This window comes from Melospiza georgiana, chromosome Z (genome assembly GCF_028018845.1).
Source record: "Melospiza georgiana isolate bMelGeo1 chromosome Z, bMelGeo1.pri, whole genome shotgun sequence".
Classification (NCBI taxonomy): Eukaryota; Metazoa; Chordata; class Aves; order Passeriformes; family Passerellidae; genus Melospiza; species Melospiza georgiana.
In genome coordinates this window covers 43,569,284-43,584,669 of record NC_080465.1, presented here as the reverse complement: position 1 = coordinate 43,584,669, position 15,386 = coordinate 43,569,284, and the positions used below count along the sequence as shown (strand labels likewise).

Genomic DNA, 15,386 nt, shown 5'->3' with positions numbered 1-15,386 from the left:
GAGCAATCTTTGCCTACAAAGGATAGCTTTAACATGGACTGATTCTTCAGATAAGTGACACTATTTCTTAAAATAGGGTATAACGATATTAAGCCTTTGCTATATGAAAGCCATATTAAACTATATAAAATTATGTACATTAAAGTAAATGGATATCATACATCTTGAACTCAAAAGTCCATTAACACTAATAAGCTGATTTTAAAACCAGTAGAATTATTTCTAAGTTAATAAATGGTCGAAGTTCATTTTACAACTGGAGAAACTTAAACCAGACAATTGCAATAAATTAGAACCAAATTGCCCTAGGATAATCCTCCTTTTCTTCTGTGGAAGCTTTTATGATGTAATTCAATACTTTTAAAACTGAAGTTAACATAAAATTTTGCTTCAATATTTGGCTTCTGGATTTAAAATAATTCTTCACCACAGATACTCCAAAAGCCAAAGCAGGTATACATTACCAAGCTTGAACAGGCACTTTATTTTTCTTCAAAAGAGAATACTTACACATCCACAGATAGTACATAATCTTTACTGTCTTCTGGAATTCTACAGGAATGTCTACTGAAAAATCCTGGTAAAAACAAGGACCTACAGGAAAATTCTCAGGGAGAGGTGGCCAGTTATTTTTTCTACCTGCAAAACAGAAACAAAGGAAAAAAAATAGTGTTTATAATGTAGTTTCAGTCTCTGTATACTTGAAAGAGATACACGTTTGAACTTGTTTGAAGTGTTTAATGCATGAGTTTCTCAAGTGGATGGATAACTAGGGCTACCAAAACCCAAGACTTTTAAGAGCTATCCTTAATATAAACTTTAGAAATTAAATACAATTAAGTGTAGCCAGGTCAAGGAAAGTAAAATAGTTATCTACATAAAAGACTGAGCAGGCATCTAACATTTCCTAAAAAGTAAGAGAATTTTTCACAATTTTTCACAAAACAGATATGGACAGAAAAAAATTTTTGAGAATTCCTTGACTTTTAAATGAGTATTTCCCTAAAGTCCCACATACTCACATAGTCTGTTGAACACAAAGATAGGGGACTGAAAAGCATTCTTCATTTTCAGAATCCTGATATTCTTAGTGTCAATGTATCTCTAGTTTCCAATATGGTTTCCTGTCAAAACTTACCTAAATGGCAGGAAGTCTCAAGAAAGACAGTTACTGAAATGGTCTGTAAGTACCTTTTTCTAACAAGAATATGCCCTACAGCATTACTGTATTTTGATACAGTCGTGTGACAGAGTGAGGACACTGCAAAGAACACAGGATCGGACACTTGGATTTCCTGAATGCTTATCTCATGGCAGGCTAGAGTTTACACTCTGCTGAACACAAGTCATACCAAGCACACACTCAGAGATTCAGTTGAGACAATCACTGCAACAAACCTTTGCCATAGCATTTCAAACTCTGAATGCAAGAGATATATTCACCATGTGACCAAATTAATTAGTTGAAATAGGAGGCAGCACACTTTTATTATGTTAAATGCAATGCTGCACAGAACCTGAGCTGAGAAGGTCAAAGGCATCAAGCTGACATACCAGCTAGAAGATCTTTCAGTGCAGGCAGTGCAGTAAATTAAGACAACATATGACAACAGTGTCCTAGATCTGCAGCCAGCATCTTAAGGCAAATGAATGCAAATAGCTAGAGAATTCCAAAAGACCCTGTTTTCTAATCAAGACCACTCTACGTGTTTTCAAAAGAGTCCAAGTTAGTGCGCATGTCCCTGGGATCCAGAAATGTAATTCATAGAATAGTTCAAAGTTGTGCCACAGTAGGTTCACAATGGACATCAGCAAGCATTTCTTTACCAAGAAAATGGTCAAATACTAGAATGGGTTTCCTAGAGGAGTGGTCAACATCCTCAGCCTGTCAATGTTTCAAGACATATGAACAATGCCCTCAATAACATGCTTTAACTAATTGGCGCTGAAGTGGACAGGCAATTGGGACTATACAGCCATTGTCAGTCAGGAAGGCAACAGCAGCAACCAAGGTAAGTTTCGGGGGTGAGATCAAGCTCTGCAGAGGTTTCTTGAGCTCAGGGATACCCGAACAGCAGCCCAAAGCCCTTTCAGGACCCAGAAGCTCTCACTAACCAGTCAGGAGTGGAGTGAGCATTACGAGGAGCAGTGTGGGAGACTTAATCAGCTTTAGGGAGCATGAGTGACCAGGATACGGTGCATCAAAGAGATGTGGTGCAGCAGTTTGTGCAGCAGGGTGAGCAGCGAGGGTGCTGCAATGCACAGGTAGGTCCATGCCTCGGGTAAGTGCTAAGTGCTCTAAGCATCTGCCATAATTGCGGGCACTTGTCTCAGAATCAAAACAAGTGTGTCTACTGAGACAGCTCCAGACTGACTGACACATCCACTGAGGGAACTGGTAAGGAAAGAAACATGAGTACAGGCAGTAGTTTGCAATGGATGCACGGATATTTCTACTGAAGAAAAGGCTTGTACCTGCATGAAATGTGCATAGTTTGATGAACTGCTGCTGAAGGTACAAAATTGCAGCAGGCAGTGTTAGAGGGACTGAAATGGAGATAAAGAAATGGCTTCAAAACAAATACACTTACAATGGACATCACTGAGTGTGAGACACCTTAGATCCCGGTGACCCACAAATACAGAGCTCAAGTCCAACCTCTATCCTCCAACATCCACACCAGAACAGATATGACGTTTTAAAGGTTTTAGATGTCCATTAGCAAGTCCAACAAGGAACATACGGACCAGCAGCACATAGTCAATACAGTAAAAACAAACTCTGAGTAATTGTGGAGGGTGACTGTCTTAGGGTCCCTAAGACACAATCCACCAGCCCAGTCGAGAGTTACAAGACGTTACGCTGCCTACCAGGGACAAAGATCCATCATGCTGCCAAGAGGGTAGCCCAACTTGTCAAGAGCATGGACCACAACCCACTATTCCTCTCTCACATAGATACAAATGCTACCACAAGCAAAAAATATGCAGGATCATGGAAGACTATAAAGTGCTGGCAAGATAAGTGACAAACACTAGTGCCCAAGTCATCTTCTCATATATCTTCCTGGTCACAGAAACAGGGACAGCCAAAAGCAGCCACACTGTGCAGCTCAACATCAGACTTCCTGGCCACCATCAAGGTTTTGGCTTTTATAACAATGGGTTTTGCTTGAATGATTGTGGCCTGTTAGGGAGGAATGAGATCCACCTGCTTAAAAAAGGGTAAGAGAACCTTTGGTAGCATACTGGCCAATTTGGTGAGATGGATTTTAGACTACAGGACTCAAGGGTAGGGTCCAGTGTGGCTATGATCATTGTATTGCTTCCTTCTAGGGACGAGGTCATGTCAACCAGTGCACCAACAGATATTCCTGGAATAGATGAGAATCACAGGGCTAACAACATCAAGGGTGTTCATGGTTACAATGTTACACTCTATCCTGTTACACTCTATCTAGGGAATCTGGATGCTGGATTATCTGTCTGAAGTTGCCTGTACACACACAGCAGCATGGGGAATAAACAACAACTGGAATTTTATGTGTAGCTGCAAGGCCATCACCTCATTGCAATCAGAGATTTGGTAGAATAGCTCACATGACTGGAATAATTTCACACATGGTTGTGGATTTTTTAGAAAGGACAGGTTAGAGAGCCAAGGTGGTGGAGTTGTTCTTCATATAAGAAAGCAACTGAAATGTATCAAGCTCTATTCAGGGGCAGACAAATGAGTTGACAGTTTATGGATGAGAATTAAGGGACAGGTTAATATGGTTGATACTGCTGTGGGTGCTCACTTGTAGGCCATCTGATGAGCAGGAGGAAGTTGATGAGGCTTTCTATGGGCAGTTGGCAATAGCCTCACCATCATAGGCCCCAGTTTTCCTGGGGACTTCAACAATCCTGATATTTGTAGGACAACATGGCCCAGCACACATAGTCCAGGAAATTCCTGAAGATCACTGAAGACAATTTTTTAATGCATGTGGTAAATGAGCCAATGACAAAAGATGTGTTGCGACAATTGCCTTGGGGTGATTTTTTCAATGATACTCTATTCCCTAATCATCTGCCTTGTTCCCCTGCTCGGGTTTTATTCAAAGCCTCTCTCTGGAGGGTGCAGCTGTGGTATGGGCCAGGACATCACATTCTTGCTTTCACTAGATTAGTTTTTGCTAGCTTAAGCACTTTTTTTTTCTTTCTTTCGCCTGGCCTGGAGGCTGCAGCAAGAATCCCTTCAGCTGCGTTTAGGTTTTTTTACTGAACTGTTTCTGCTGCATTTTTGCTTGGAGATCGAAGTTGCTGAGATGGTGGACCAGCAAGGGGCTACTCTGAGCCCCAGACTTCAGGAAAAAAGGCTGAGCCAACAAGAGAAAGGACACCAAAATCCACTAGCTTCATCTGGTGTGAGGAGGACAACAATGCCAGAAGTTTCAAAAGATCCCCATTTGTTTCACCTGAGTTGTGGTGTGAACTCCTTTTTTCCCTTCCCTGAGACAAAAGGGCCAGCTGCCATTTTTTCCTCCCAAGCCACACCTCCAGGCCCTGGTAAGATGCACCCACAGGTGCTGGGGGAGCTAGCAGATGCTGTAGCAAAGCCACTCTCCACTATCTTTGAAAAATCACAGGAAGCAGGAACAGGGCCTGATGACTGAAGGAAAGCCAATGTTACTCCCATCTTCAAAACTGGCAAGAAGGAGGGGGATCCAGGAGACTACTGGCCAGTCAGCCTCACCTCCAGCCCTGGAAAGGTGACGGAACAGAACATTCTGGAGGTCAGCACCAAGCGTGCAGCAGAAAAGAAGGTCATCAGGAGCAGTCAGCCGCAATTTCTAGGGCGAAATCATGCTTGACCAGTCTGACAGCCTCCTGTGATGGCAGGGCAGGATGGCTAGGTGAGGGGAGAGCAGTGGTAGTTGTCTGCCTCCACTTCAGCAAGGCTTTGGACATCATCTCCCATAACATCCTCATAGGTAAGCACAGGAATCATGGTTTAGATAAATGGCAGTGGGGTGGACCAAGGACTGGCTGAATGGCAGAGCTCACAGGGTCAGGATCAGGGCAGCAGAATCCAGCTGGAGGCCTGTAGTCAGTGGTGTTCCCCAGGCATCAATACTGGGCCCAGTCTCACTCAGCTTGTTTATCACGGGCCTGGGTGAAGGGATCCAAGGTACTCTCAGCAGGTTTGCTGCTGATCCAAACTGGGGATGGCTGATACACCTGAAGGCTCTGCTGCCTTTGGGCTGGGCCTGGCTGGGCTGGAGAGTTGGACAGGGAGAACCTAACGAGGTTCAACAAGGGCAAGTGCAGGGTCCTGCAGCTGGGGAGGAATAACCCCAAGGAGCAGCACAGGCTGGGGCTGCCCCACTGAAGAGCAGCTCTGCAGAGAAGGACCTGGGAGTCTTGGTGGACCACAAGGTGACAATGAGCCAGCAGTGTGTCCCTGTGGCCAGGAGGCCCAGTGGCATCCTGGGCTGCACTGGGAAGAGCGTGGCCAGCAGGTCAAGGGAGCTGATCCTCCCCCTCTACTGGGCCCTGGTGAGGCCACATCTGGAGTGCTGTGTCCAGCTCTGGGCTCCTCAGTACCAGAGAGACAAGGAGCTCCTGGAGAGGGTCCATTGAAGGGGCACAAAGATGATGAGGGGTCTGGAGCACCTCTCTTAATGAGAAGAGACTGAGAGAGCTGGGCCTGTTTAGTCTAGAGAGGCGTAGACTGAGAGGGGATCTCATCAATGCATATGAATGTCTCAAAGGTGAGTGCCAAGAGGATGGTGCCAGACTTTTCAGGGGTGTCCAGACACTGGACAAGAAGCAATAGCAATAAACTAAAACACAAGAAGTTTCACCTAACATGAGGAAGAACTTTACATTAAGAGTGCTTTACATTGAGAGCTTTGTGGAGTGTCCCTCTCTGGAGACTGTCAAAACCCACCTGGATGTATTCCTGTTCCTGTATCACCTGTTCCAGGTGACCCTGCCTTGGAAGAGATTACCTCCAGAGTCCCCTTCCAACTCCATTTCAATCAGTATTCTGTGATTCATTGTATGTCCCTTCCAACTGAAAATATTTTTTTCTATTCTACAAAATCTCCTGACAACTTGAATTACTAAGGAATTAAGCAATTTGGAATTGTAACACTGCATATTCAAAAAAGGCCAGCGTGTGTGAAAGTAAAACAGAACTGTAGATAAAAGTGAAATGACCAGATAAAGTCAACCTTTAATACAATGGTTTGCTTTGTTGGGTTTTGGGGTTCTTTTGAAAAGGAATATTCCCACAAATGTAATTGTAGAAAAACATCTTCAGTTAAGAGGATGTAAATCTCCTCACACATGTGAAATTGCTGTAAAAAACGGTTGATTTTGCATAGCACAGAGTTCGTGGCATACAAAAAATTTTATAAAAGTTTAATAATATAATAGATATTTCTGGTATTTGTGCAGAATATTATGTTTATAACACAGCAAAAGAAATTAAATGTTTCAAACCAGAAGAGTTCTCATACAGATGTAAATAGATAAATGAGAAATCCTAGATGTTACTTCAAGAAGTTGGTTTTACTTCATCTCAAAATGTTCCATTTTTTTCAGTAGTGTTACTCAGATACTAATCTAGAATAAAAATAGATGAGAATAATAGATAAAAGTGAATAACATGCTACAGAGGCCACATTTAAATTTTTTCACTGAAAATCTGAAAGGACAGCATAATTTATTCACTGCATTCATCTTCTTAAGGGAGATAAACTTCCTTTTCCTGAAGACATTACAAAAATCCCTCTTCAATCTGCTTCACAATGTCATTGTAAAATTAAAAGTTTCTAAGGAAAAGTGACATTTCAGAAATTTAAAGTATATTTTTTCATGCATACCCCCTTGCTGATTGAGACTCTGCATTTCCCTTTCTCTGCGATCTAGCTCAGCTGCTTTTCTTTCCAGTTCTTCCTGACGCTTTAGCAGTTCTGCCTGGGCCAAGGCATGCTCCTGAACAAAACAAATATCACCAGATATTGACAAAAAGTATGAACATGGCATAAATATTCCAAGTCTTTTCACTATAATTAAGCATCTCCACTTATGAAGACTGAACCAATATAGCACAAATACACATATTACCAATTACTTAAAGGCAGTATTAATTTTAATTTGGAAAGCAATACTTACTTATAAAATACATTACTCCAGAAGCATATTTAAATAATTATTATTAAAAGGAAGCTAGTGCCTAAAAGTTGCAGAACAAACCTTTGCTATTTGTGTGTAGGAAGATGGTTCTTCTGTTGGTTTCATTATTGCTGGCTGGGTACTGGGTACATTTGGCATTTTCACATTTCCTGGAGGAGGCTAAGAAAACAAAAGACAATTATAGAGAAATACTTTCCTATTCTAATAAACTTATTTTCATTATATATGTAAGAACCAATTTACATGTTTTAAAGGAAGTGCTACTGAAATAAACTCAAATCTCAATACGCTGCTTTCAATATTTATAATCTTTAGAAAAAAAGACATCAACTGAGTTCCGTGGTGCATGTTACCTTGTATTTCTTTCAATAAACACACAAAGAATTTTAGGAATTCAGTAAAAGTAAATGGAATTTTAATTCTGTTCAGACATGAATATTAATACCAGTAACTGTTTCAGAGGACTGCAGCATTTAAGAGTCATCTATTCATACTCTGAAACACAATGTAATTTATTAATAATGTCTTCCAGAGCCTTCTACCTAACAAAGGTTTATATCACCCAGCTAACTAGAGAAGTAATGTAACATATGAAACTTTCAAATTCAAGATCCATAATCTATTACTTTATTATTTCACCAATTTTTTCTAGGTATCACTCCAGAATTTCTCCTAGGTTAATACATGTGTTAAGAATATAATCACAGCAAAATATACATTTCAGCCATTGTATTCAGAGGATACAGACTGTTGCTGAAATACAGTAGTATTTCTTTCATTAAGCACAGAAAAAAGTACATATTTTTGATACTACCATGTTTTCATACTTACTTAGCTTCATAATAAATGCTAGAAGTTTAATGTATTTTCCCAGGTTACTATTCAAAGACCACAGCAATGCACAATAGGCACAAGTATTATAAATTATCTACAATAGACAAAGAACCTAGTGAAGAAAGCATCATGATCATAGATAATTTCAAATTGAAAGGGATCTATAAGGATCATGGAGTCCAACTCCCAGCTTAAGTTGGTTAAGCAGGACCCTCCCCTCAGGGACCAATTCCTGCTCTGACTAATGACTGTATTGTCTTTAAAGTGTTTGTCTCTTGCTCACAGAATATCCTTCTCCATAATTTTACCAGGCACTGGAGTGAAACTTATTGGCCTGTAATTACCAAAGTCTTCCCTCTTCGTCTTACTGAAAACTGGGACAACATTTGCCAGCTTCCAGTCAACTAGTACTTTTCCTGACTCCCATGACCACTGAAAATTAACGTGGAGAGGACCCAGGATAGTGATCAGCTAGCTCCATCAGTACAGTGGGATGAATTGCATCAGGCCCCATTGACTTACTTGCATTCAGGGGGAACAGTAAATCTTGAACACCTTCAGAGTTTACAAAGCCTTCAAGTCACAAGACTACAAGAGTCCCTGGGCCCAACAGTGGTAGAGGTAAAAAAGATAGAGGTAAAAAAGACACTAAACATCTCTGCTCTGTCCACACCCCTAACTGTGAAGTGACTGACCTCATCAAGTAATAGACCAATACTATCTCTGAACATCCTTTTGCGGTTGACTTTTTTAAAAGGTCATTTTGTCATCTACCACAGTGCTGCCCAGCTTGGATGCTCATCAAGCTTTAACCACACAAATCTCCTCCTGCAGTGGCAAACAGCATCTCTGCAAACCCTCTTGTGTCATCTGTCCTTGTTTTTAATGTCTAAACACCTCCCATTTTTATTTAAGTTCTAGAAAAAGATCCCTGCTCAGCCAGCTTGGCCTTCTGACTCACTTTCTTGAATAACAATACTTTGAAATTGCTTGCTCTTGAACTCTTAAAAGATGACTCTTTAAAAAATTACCATCGTGCTTTTTAAACTCAGTTTGGTCTAAGTCTTCCTTCCAAACTAAAGTACTTATTTTTATAACCCTAATCAAAGCTGAGAAGCAAAAAGAATACCACAGCTTCTTACAATGAAACAAACAGAAGTATTCAAATCCCTTGGAAAATCGCTTAGCTCCCAAAATAATGCTCAACAAAAAGCTCTGCAAAACATAGCTACACAGTCTGGGCTTTTCACAGAAGTGAGAAGCACTGAAGTATGTATCAGTTTACTCTCAAACTCTAGCATTGTACTCACACCCTGGGCTGCATCCATAGAAGCTTAACCAGAAGCAGCCCATGTCAGGGGAAGCAATTCTGTTCCTCCTCTCTCCTCTCATGACACTCCAACTGGATTACTGCATCCAGCTCTGGGATCCCCAGTCTAAGAATACCACAAACATAGTGAGTTCAGAGGAAGGACACCAAGAGGGTCAGAGGAATGGCGCACCTCTCCTGTGAGGACAGGCTGAAAGCTGGGTTTGTTCAGCCTGGAGAAGAAAAGGCTCTGGGAAGACCTTATAGAACATTCCAGTATCTGAAAGACAGCTTAAGCTGGCTGCACCTTGAGAGAAACCTAGAACAAAGAAGTTCCTGGGCTTCTATACCCTCACAACCTATGACCTCATTCTCTACACGTTCTTTATGTGCTCTGCATATGCCTTTTGGTCCCATATGATTTTTGATGTGGGGCCTACTAGTTCTTTATGGAATTCTTTATGTGTCACTGTATGTATCTGGACAGACTTGCAGCTTCAATTGCAGCTTCTTAATCATTCAGCCTGCATTTGTCTTAGAGGCTCCCTTCACAAAATTAAGTAACACTTAAAGAATAGTTCAACTTCTCAAAGTGAAAGTTTGTAGTTTGCAGCCTAAGATTTTAGCAATAGTCAGTTCCAAAACAATCAGAACACAGTTTAAAAAAATCATCTAACTAAACTTGTTTTTAAGAGCTGACTGGAGATAGGTGTTCAAAAGACATTCTCTCTTGAATTGATTCCTCATACAGGTGAAGTTTATTTATTTGGGACAGGTTAAAAATTCCAGAATAAGTTAGGAGCAGATGATGTTTGATTTCTTACAGAAATTCTGTAAGAATTCTGTATTTTCTGCCGTGTTTAGACACAAGATGGAAGGATAGGGAGCTACCCAGGAATTTGCTGGACAAAAAAAGTTCACAGAAATGCATCTCTTGAAACAACAACAGAAAATTCAACTTCACTAATGATTTTATCCCAATTTTCTAATGCAGTAATTTGAAATTGGTTGCTGTATGCATTATTACGTATAGGTATTGCTGAAGTTTGGAAGATGTAGCTGGGGGTTTGTATTCTATCACCACCTGTTAGAGGTGGGGCAGTTATCTTCTGAGGAAGATAACTTTTAATCAGGCAGATTTCTTTCTCTCTTCCACAACCAATCCTCCCACCAGAGAGATATCTTCTGTTAAGATGGGCCATTGAGTGTCACTGCATGACTGATAAAATTACATCAACCCATTGTGAGATGCTCCGCCCAGGGGAGGAGTCAGGCATTCCTACCTGGATACAATCTGAGATTTGGAACACCACAGTTAGCCTTTTCCCACTGGATTCCCAGAGAAGCAGCTTTCTTCTCCACTGCATTCCCAGAGGAAGACCAAACCCACCTACACCACCACAAGACCTTCAAAGGAAAATTCCACCCTTCTACAGGATCTCTGCTCCAACAGAACCGCACCTGGCACTGCAGGAGGACTGCAGCCACCATTGAATGGGAGTGCTACCAACACCCTGATCCACAGGGTGTCAGGATGTATTCTGACTCTGTCAGTGTTGCTTTGTATTACTGCAATTTTTAATTTTATTTTTATTTTCTTCCTCAATAAAGAACTATTATTTCTACTCCCATATCTTTGCCTGAGAGCCCCTTAAGTTCAAAATTATAACAATTTGGAGAGAGGGGTTTTACATTTTCCATTTCAGGGGAGGCTCCTGTCTTCCTTAGCAGACACCTGTCTTTTCACACCAAGACAGGTATATATGGGTATACATGCATATATGGGTGTATAGGCTTATCTGTATACAAAGAGTGCTCTGAAAAGTTCAGAACATAGAAGCAGGGGGAGATTAAAACTCTCTTTAACATAATTTCATTAAATGATGAAGAAGAAATACTAATTGCATAATCTAATCTTCATTGCTGATCTTCAGAAACATGACAAAAGATACAATGTAATCTCCATGGTGACTACTGGAGCTGGAGACAAAAACACTGAAGGTCAGCCAAGGATACTACAAAAATATGACATTTACACCACTGACTACTTTTTTTTTTGTTCAATCAAAAACAAGACCGATTTTGAAATCTGATAAACATAAAGGGAAAAAAAACCCTAACAAAACTGATTTGTCATGTTAGATACTAAGATGGTGCCATATGCAACCAAAAGCCTCCCATGCCTACATGCTCTTCTCCATAAGGCATACGTTACCTTCCTACCACTGAAAGTGAAGGATGAAAAGAAGTCAAGGCACAAAAATATCAGAAGCCAGTAAACAAAATAAGGAATACTGAGAAAAAGTAGAATATAGGGTTTTTTTTTTTTCCTGTGTCCCATCCTGTATCCAAAAAAGACTGGTAGGAAGTACCTCACTTGACAAAGGGAGGCATAACTGAGACAATGCAACTAATATTAGTATTCAGATTGAAATCACTTTCTCACACAATAATCATCCATTGAAATCCATCTGGATTTGAAATGGAGAAATATTTTGCACTCTAGCATACTTCATTAACCTCCATTTGGAGAGAATGGGGAAAGAATCACAAACACCAGTCTGGAAGGAGACCTCAAGGGCCATCTCGTCCAACTTTTCTTAGTTAAAGCACGGTCTAAACAATATGGCCTAGCACTCTGTCCAGTTCAATCTGAATGCTGCAGAATCCAACAATTCCCTGAGGAGATCAGTCGAGATAAGTTGTCAATCAGGTTGTTCTCATTGTGAAACGTTTTGTTCTTGCGTGCAACTGAATGTTCCCAGCAGTAACTTTTACGCACCACCTCCCATCTTTCATTTGTGACTTCTTGTAAAAGTGGAGTCTCCATCTTCTCTGCAGTCACCTTTTTGAGGCTAGAATATGGACTTAAGGTCTTCCCTAAGACTTCATTTCTCAAAGCTGAACAAACACAGTTTCCTCAATCATTCCCCATATGTCAGGCTTCCCAGGTCTTTGACTGCCTTTGTGGCCCTTCTCTGGATCCTTTCCAGCCTGTCCACATCTTTTATGTACAGCCAGGATGAAAACTGAATGCTTTGTTAATTCTAGAGTCTGCAAGATACCATCTTGGTACAACCACTATAAATCTGATAACTGACTCCCACCAAAACTACTTGCATGCTTTTGCTCTGAGCAGTACACAAAACAGACTGATTCTACCCCTATTTGATGAACATCAGACAGAGATACTGACAGACACCTGGGTACTTCCCCAAGTCTAAAATTCATAGACCCTGCTTCTAGCTCTGGTTTTCCAGTCTATGAAGGTGTTCACTTCCAGGGTCTCTTCAACTACTCTTGTTGTACATATTTCTTTGTATACACACATAGTATGCTCCTCTCTTGCATACAAACCTGTCAGAAAAACAGAGCTGAACGCTTGGAATTGTGAGTATATCCTCAGGTACCTAGGTACACTCTTTCAAATGCATATAATTACTGAATAAATACTCGTATGTTCAGCACTCACAAGATAGAGAGGAAGGTGAGTAACACATAAAGGTTGATTATTACTGCACTCTTAATTTTTTCAGTCTTGCTTGTCAGGTAAATCTGTGCAAGTTCTTTACCTCCGCAGAGAAGTGTTCATTCAGTGGATAATTTTTTATTAATCTGTAAACATGCCAGAGATTATTAACTGAATCACAGTGCATTGTAGATCTGACCATTGACTTAGATTTCTTTCATCAGCCCAGCTTTTTGAGTAACATCTCTAATGAGCAATCAGAATTTTCTATCCAAGCACATCTGACTGTTCAAAGCCAGATAATCTTAGCCATATGCTTCAGCTCTCCTTTTCCCACAAAGCTGCATGCTAAAACAAATACAGAAATAATAAAAGAAGTCAGAGTAGCTCGAGATTATATTTTTGTAAAACAAGATCTACTTTCTTGTAGATCTTTCTTGGTCAATACAAAGTAATTTCAAAAGTCTTCAAGCTTGATAAAACAAAATCTAACATAATTCCTGATATTGTGACCTAGGAGAAAATAATTTTGGAGACTTAACATTGTTGCTAGCTGTAAATATTCTGCCTTAAACAGCTGATCCAAGGCATACCCAAAACCAAGCTTCCTCCACACAGAATTTTAAAACTATATGAAATCTTACTGTTTCATTGCTATGCGAGTCTGCTCTCCCTGCTCCCATTATTTCCCACAATCTTGCTCAAGTTATCACCAGCAACAGTTGCAGTGGATCCATCTGGTTGTGAAAACTACAACCAGCTCTTAAGAAAGTCTTGGGGGAAACAGATAACAGTACCCAAGAGCTCATCTGAGCAATGCACCCAGCTAAACATAGTGCTAACAAAGATTTGACTCAAGCCAAGTTTAGAAGAAGCTAACTTCTGTAATTGGTATGCAAATATGACCACAAATCAATCAATCACCTTACTTCATAAGCAGTGCACAGCCCAGAGCCCCTTGAGCTCTTCCATACAGCAATGGGCTGTGCACCGGGACCTCCCCTTAAATAGGGACACACCTCAGCATTGCTCTTCAAGGCAGATAAATTCTTGCCACAACAGATTTTCAGTAACTGACACTAAACTTTGAAATCTTAGCTAAATGATAGAAAGGGCTGATTGTGCACATGTAGTCCTTTAGATATATCACTGAAAAAATCTGGGACTAGGTCTGGATCCATACATACCAAACGCACAGCCCTCAGAAAGGAGTCCAGAAAGCAATAGGGCCCTTTCTGAACCTCATGACTAAACAGGAAGGCCTCCCTGACAGCTTTTTCTGGCCGTGTCCTCTGGGCAGTAATCAAATGCACCTCACCATCAAATCTTGTTAAACCACTTTACCACCACATTTGCATTTCCTATGCAACTTTGTTAAAATGCTGGTTTATATCAATTAACATAAACTCCTTCTCTCTCACAAGTGAATTCTGTTGCTCCATCCATGGCATTGCAAATACTCAAATATGAATACTCCCTAACAGCACTACCAGATTTGTCATAAAAAGTAAGACTGCATTTTAAAAATATGGTATTAAATATTTATGAATTATAGTGACAGACAATAACTAGCCACATACTTTAATAATCTTACACAAGATGTTCACTATCAAAAGCAGCATTGAAAAATGCGGTTACAGTATGAATTTACTATCCTATTTCTTGTATTCCTCCCCACAATAGAAAAGAAAAGCACAAGGTATATTGAAACAATATAAATTAGAGGCGTAAAGCAACTGTTTCTCTGACATAATTTTTTCCTTTCACTACTGCATCACTATACAAAGCCTGTGGACCATTATTTAAACACAATGTTTTCCTTATTCTGAACAGCATTTTCATTAAGTGAAACAAAAATCAAAAGCAAAACGCTGGGTAAGTGTGCCACACTCATGAGCTCCAAAGCTAGTGAAATGCATAAAACCACAAGGACTGGCTATCAGAAGTCTGTAAAACCAGGAAAAATAATTTAGTAAAACTATCAGAAGTTACTAAAAACAGGAAAAAAACGTCAGTTCCGTTTTGGTCTCCTTTCAGAGGGCCAATCTTCCTTAACAAGTCAAAGATCTGTGAAATCAACCTTGCCAATGCATCCTCCAAATACTTAATGGAACTATCTATTCTTCCACATCTTCCACCACCTGTAGCCAGCCCATTCTACAACATTAGTCTCAATTCTGAAAAGAAAACCTCACAAATAAAAGATTAACAGCATGATTAGGAAATAAACATGCTTACTGTTCTTGAATCAGAGAATGGATTGTACTCATCAAGCCCTGGAGGAACGTTTCTTGTCACTTGTGTAACAGAAGGATCCTAGAAGAGGAAACAGTTGTGTAAATCTGTGCACATGAATATAATCAAAAAGGTGACACCCATATCATCATATCATATAAAAGTCAGATTTTGTTTCAAAGTACAAAAGGTTTGTTTTCACTAAAAAAGTCTGTAAACATCTACCTCTTTATCTCCCAAACTAACATCATTTAATTCTGAGCTTCTTATAAACCTAGATTAACACAGTGTTAACAGAAATCCCATCTGTCACATATTTGATTTATAAGGAAAAAAAGCTCTCATGAGAGA

General features: G+C 40.1%; 1 protein-coding gene across 1 annotated transcript in view; it reads right to left on the bottom strand.

Annotated features, from left to right (window-relative positions):
* The window catches only part of SCAMP1 (secretory carrier membrane protein 1), a 41,062-nt gene that overhangs the window by 13,537 nt on the left and 12,139 nt on the right, over positions 1-15,386 (bottom strand). Inside the window, exons 2-5 of the mRNA XM_058044367.1 lie at positions 15,039-15,116; positions 7,249-7,347; positions 6,876-6,987; positions 511-639 (exon numbers count right to left, since the gene is read on the bottom strand). Of these exons, the coding sequence (XP_057900350.1) occupies positions 511-639; positions 6,876-6,987; positions 7,249-7,347; positions 15,039-15,116 (418 nt within the window). The remainder of the gene's footprint in view (positions 1-510; positions 640-6,875; positions 6,988-7,248; positions 7,348-15,038; positions 15,117-15,386) is intronic.